This window comes from Sinocyclocheilus anshuiensis, unplaced genomic scaffold (genome assembly GCF_001515605.1).
Source record: "Sinocyclocheilus anshuiensis isolate Anshui unplaced genomic scaffold, SAMN03320099.WGS_v1.1 scaffold147, whole genome shotgun sequence".
NCBI classification, from domain to species: Eukaryota; Metazoa; Chordata; class Actinopteri; order Cypriniformes; family Cyprinidae; genus Sinocyclocheilus; species Sinocyclocheilus anshuiensis.
The window spans coordinates 810,606-816,192 of NW_015549585.1; the positions used below are offsets into that span (position 1 = coordinate 810,606).

The 5,587-nt window shown below is 38.3% G+C and overlaps 1 protein-coding gene across 1 annotated transcript in view; it reads right to left on the minus strand.

Moving 5' to 3' along the window:
- The window catches only part of LOC107657973 (protein DENND6A-like), a 27,969-nt gene that overhangs the window by 7,560 nt on the left and 14,822 nt on the right, over positions 1 to 5,587 (minus strand). The window contains exons 7-12 of the mRNA XM_016446322.1: positions 4,031 to 4,136; positions 2,449 to 2,528; positions 2,289 to 2,348; positions 2,135 to 2,190; positions 1,272 to 1,394; positions 114 to 209 (exon numbers count right to left, since the gene is read on the minus strand). Coding sequence (XP_016301808.1) covers positions 114 to 209; positions 1,272 to 1,394; positions 2,135 to 2,190; positions 2,289 to 2,348; positions 2,449 to 2,528; positions 4,031 to 4,136 — 521 coding nt within the window. The remainder of the gene's footprint in view (positions 1 to 113; positions 210 to 1,271; positions 1,395 to 2,134; positions 2,191 to 2,288; positions 2,349 to 2,448; positions 2,529 to 4,030; positions 4,137 to 5,587) is intronic.

Consider the following 5,587-nt stretch of genomic DNA (forward strand, 5'->3'; position numbering starts at 1 on the left):
TACACACACACACACACACGTATATATAAACTATATAAAAAGGACTTACTAAACCTCACACATCTTATTTCTTTCTTCATGCATGTGAGATCTTTTACACATAGTTTACTTACGGAGCTTGTGTTCGAGTGGTGTATTCCTTAAACTCATTGTCATGAATGGTAAAATACGGCCGGAAATCACTGCAGTAGCGCAGAGGAGAGATACAACTGCACAGAGACAGAGACAGATCAGTTTGCTTCATTAGAAAGTGATCTAGAAGTCAGCACCTGCTCTTTTATTGGTAAAGAATATTCTGCTCACGTTAAACACGTGTGTGGTGCGTAACAGTGTCTCTGGAGTCTCTATATCACACACATCATCTGACTTCAGAATTATCTAGCTGCCCTTCTTCAAGGTCGACCACAGCGTGTGACTCTGGAAACATTCAGCTTCCAGAAACTCAGCATTACAGAGCCAGAAAACACGATCTGTCTGCTGTCAAGTACTGCATTACACCCCATGCACTTGGATGCTCACTGAATTTGGACTTTTGGAATTTTGGAATTTCTTTGGAATGGATTTAAATACAATAAAATTGTGGTAAAATGAGTACTATACGTCTATTATTAGCCGACAGCATTATCAACTTATTCAAAATATTTAATAAACACACTACTGAACGACGGGTGTTTGAATTCTGTGCACGTCTAGAGTTCACAGAATTTGCAATTCTAAAAACATTTCATGTGCAACCAGAGAGAAACATGATGATGATTTAGAAGAAACAAGTTTCATCCTGCATTTTTAACGCAGAGTGAAGTCCTCAACAACTGTAGGCAAACATTTAGTGTGATATCAAATACTGGACAGCTGCAGCAGGCATATAGATGTGATCGTTTCAGATCTTAAGGAAATCTCATAAAATGCAGATTCAGCTCTAAAATCTGATTGGATGGATTGTAAAACAGCACATAAATTAAATTCTATACCATAAACAACCTACAATGAACATGCATCTTACTAAAAATAATCACAATTCACTTATCCCCAGTGTTATTTTAGTATCACTGATATACTACTTTAATTTTGTTTTCCTTTTCATTTGAAAGATTTAGTACTTTTGTGTTTGTCATTTTCATTTTATTTAATTTTAAGAAGAGACCACATATTACAGTGATTTTTTACCATGGTTAAAAGGTCTTTACACCTCTTAGCAGTGGTAAAATCACTGTAACACCTCACATGGCTTATTATTTTATTATTATTATTATTATTATTATTTGCTGTACCTGACCAATGCCAAAATAGTGTCTGAAGATTCTGCCGGTGACGGTGCCATGACCACCAACGCTTCACCGAGCAACATAAGCTCCCATAACATCTGAATATGAAAAAACACTGGATGGAAACACCTACAACACAAGAAACAATGAGAATATTATGACAAATTACAGAACAGATCATTAACTGGATGCTGAAATTAACAGGTTTTGTTTTTTTACCATATAATGTGAGATTTGGAGCCAATTTGGAGTCTTAGTAAACATATTTATGACCAACACACTAAAGTTCAAAAGTCTGAGAATGAAATGAAAACTTTTATGCATTAAATTGATCAGAAGTGACAGTGAAGATATTTATAACGTTACACAATTTTTCTATTTCAAATAAATGCTGCTTTGAAATTTCCGTTCATCTGTGAATCCGGAAAAACAAAATGTGTCAGTTTCCACAAAAATATGAAGCAGCACAGCTCTTTTCAACACTGATAATAATCAGAAATGTTTCTTGAGCAGCAAATCAGTATAATAGAATGATTTCTGAAGATCATGTGACACTGAAGACTGGAGTAATGATGCTGAAAATACAGCTTTGATCACAGCAGTAAATTACATTTTACAGTAAATTCGCATAGAAAATACTTATATTAAATCATAACATTTTCACACAATATTAAAGTTTTACTGTATTTTTGATTAAATAAATGCAGCCTTGGTGAGCAGAAGAGACTTCTAGTGCATGTGAACAACTTGCACTTTTCTCTGCTACCAACAGGAGGCCCCAGAGGACAAGAAATAAACAAATCCAGCCCAACTATGAAATATAGTACAATATGTACCAGTCACACTAGCACACAATAAACATGCTTAACCTGAAGAGATCCACTTCATGTACGGTGGGCAGAATGATGGACACCAGACTGTCGCTCTGTCAATGAAAGATTAGACTCATTACATGAGAGCAAACTGATGTAACCCCTCTGAATATGACACATCAGCAGCATGCAGTGACGGTGCGGTTCATACCGGTGCAGACTGGACGAGCTGAGATGTTCCAGGCTTGTCGTAACAAGTGGGGATGCGCAGCTGAGGAGAGCAGATGGCAGCGGCCATTAATAAAGTGCAATGGATATTCAAACACTTAGCTGATATCTTACAAAGAATGGTGGGGGGGGAGACGAGTTACCTTCATGACCACACCCATGATGGGGAGTGTGAGGATCTTCCCCGGACACGGCGATGGCCAGCGGTCAATGTCATTACACGCTTCAACGCAAACACAAAAAATATTAATCAATACAAAGTTCAGCAAAAAACAAGATTTAAAATTGAGGAATGTTGCCATGCAGTTGCTAAGATGTTCTGAGTCATTGTTGCATGTTGCTACATAGTTGCTAAGGTATTACGCAGTTGCTAAGGTGTTCTGAGTCATTGTTGCATGTTGCTAAGCAGTTGCTAAGGTGTTATGCAATTGCTAAGCTGTCCTGAGTCATTATTGTATGACGCTGCAGAGTTGCTAAGGTATTACACAGTTACTAAGGTGTTGTGAGTCGTTGTTGCATGTGACTACGCAGTTGCTAAGGTATTACGCAGTTGCTAAGGTATTACACAGTTGCTAAGGAATTACACAGTTGCTAAGGTATTACACACTTGCTAATATGTTCTGAGTCATTGCATGTGGCTATGCAGTTACTAAGGTATTACGCAGTTGCTAAAGTGTTCTGAGTCGTTGCATGTTGCTAAGCAGTTGCTAAGGTGTTCTGAGTCATTATTGCATGTTGCTACGCAGTTACTAAGGTGTTCTGAGTCGTTGCATGTTGCTACGCAGTTGCTAAGGTGTTGAGTTGTTGTTGCATGTTGCTGCATAGTTGCTAAGGTGTTACGCAGTTGCTAAGGTGTTCTGAGTCATTGTTGCATGTTGCTACGCAGTTGCTAAGATATTCTGAGTCATTGTTGCACATGCTATGCAGTTACTAAAGTGTTCTGAATCATTGCATGTGGCTACGCAGTTGCTAAGGTATTACGCAGTTGCTAAAGTTTTCTGAGTCGTTGCATGTTGCTAAGGTGTTCTGAGTCATTATTGCATGTTGCTACGCAGTTGCTAAGGTGTTCTGAGTCATTGCATGCTGCTACACAGTCACTAAGGTGTTACACAGTTGTTGTTGCATGTTGCTACGCAGTTGCTAAGGTGTTGCGTTGTTGTTGCATGTTGCTGCATAGTTGCTAAGGTGTTACGCAGTTGCTAAGGTGTTCTGAGCCATTGTTGCATGTTGCTACGCAGTTACTAAAGTGTTCTGAATCATTGTTGTTGTGCAGTTACTAAGAGGTTCTGAGGTGTTGTTGCTATGTGGTTCTGAGTTGTTGTTGCATGTTGCTATGCAGTTGCTAAGGTATTCTGAGCTTGTTACATGTTGCTATGCAGTTGCCAAGGCGTTCTGAGTCACTGCATGTTGCTGCGTGGTTGCCAAGGTGTTCTGAGTCAGTGTTGCTATGGAGTTTCTAAGGGGTTCTGACTCAATGTCGCATGATTCTACGCCACTGCTAAAGTGTTATGAACTCATTGTTGCATGTGGCTATGCAGTTTCCAAGGTGTTTTTTTGTGTGTTGCAATGCGGTTACTAGGTGCATAATATTATGGTGCCAAGATATGGTGAGTGTTGCTATGTGGTTGCCATGGTTTTCCAATTAGAAAAGGTGCAAGATGAGTTCCGCAAGTTTACTACACATGATGGTCTGTTTTACAGTCTGTCCATGTTTTCAGGACTCACCGGCCTCTAAACACGGCTCCTGTTTCTCAAAGTATTCTGGGGCGATGAGCTTCAGCAAAGAGTGGAAAAAGGTCACGTAGGGCAGCTTGCTGATGAGGACCAGAGACTGCAGGAGCGAGAAACACACATGTATACACGATGAGAGAAATGTCATGAAGTTCAAAAATCCTCTCGAGATACAGGCCAAAACAACAGACAAGATCTTAAAGGAATAATTTGGCTATGACTTTGTTCTTCCATAGCACAGAAAAGAAGATACTATGCAGTACATTCACACTGGCATACATTCAAATATGGTGCATTAAGAGCCTATAGAACACATTAATGGTTTTGGCAGCTCCAAAAAGTTTAAATATGTGTTTTTGTTGAGTATCATATTTGATACATCAGGTTTTTAAGGCTCATACAGTATGATATAGTAAGAATATGGAGGAAAAACAGCTCAAGATTATGCAAACTGTGCAAAAATATGGGGAAGTTGCTGAAACTTATAACACCAAAAAGATGAAATTCTGATGTTTGCAATGTAAATCAGTGAGATCTTCACAACAGTATAGCAGATACTTACATAGAAATGCACATAAATATCAGTAACTCTAATAATAACTATATCTCTAATAAATAGATCTCTAATAATGACTTAATAAGAAGATATTTAAATGCTTAGTTTGATGATCAAAACATAATGCAATGCAATACAATGATTGTGTGCAACAGGTTTTTCAGAAAAGTTTTGATTATGTTGATCATTAGAATTTTGTGCATCGAATATGCGTAGGTTTTATATGGTTAACGATCAAATTTAAATTTTTTATACTTGCTCAAATGCATCTGAAATCAGTAGGGAGTGGTAAGGAAACTAGAGTAACCAACATGGTTCCGTTAGTAAAGAAAACAAACCGGGTTGTGTCCGTTCATGTCACAAACCACAACGTTTTATTGAAGCGCAGTGAATCACCTCAGGAATTGCATAAGAAGCTGCAGGGCAGCAAAAGCCCCATAAAGCTCCTGTGTCAAAGTGTTAAGGTGTCGAAATACTCTCCGTCTTCAAAAACAACAAGAATTAAAGGCTCTTGAAAAGTTCCAGATCTCCCCTCTAATCTCCGCCTCTATTTTTAGGGTGTGAACAACGGTCGCTGGTGACTGATGCAGTGTTGGGACTTGTTCAGTGCTGCACTTGATCTTAGCTGGGGGCGAATTTCAGTTTTAATGTAAGGACTTGAGAACCAAAACCATTTAAAGCTCCGTATTGACTAAAAACACCACTCAATTGTGCTCAAATCACTACAACAAACCACTCGACCAATAAGAGTAAAGGACAGGAACATAATGGCCACATTTACACTGTGAAGTTTCAGGAGTGATATCTGCTTTTAAACACAGCAGTGAATCCTCTAAATTAGTGTTTTGTACGGTGGCCGTGAAGTGCAAAACAAATCACAGTTCTGAAAACAAAATAACAAATTACAAAGGCAAATGCAAGTCTAAAAAACAAAATAACAATTTAGAAAGCACAACAACAATTCAGAAAACATTATAATAAGTCAGAAAACACAA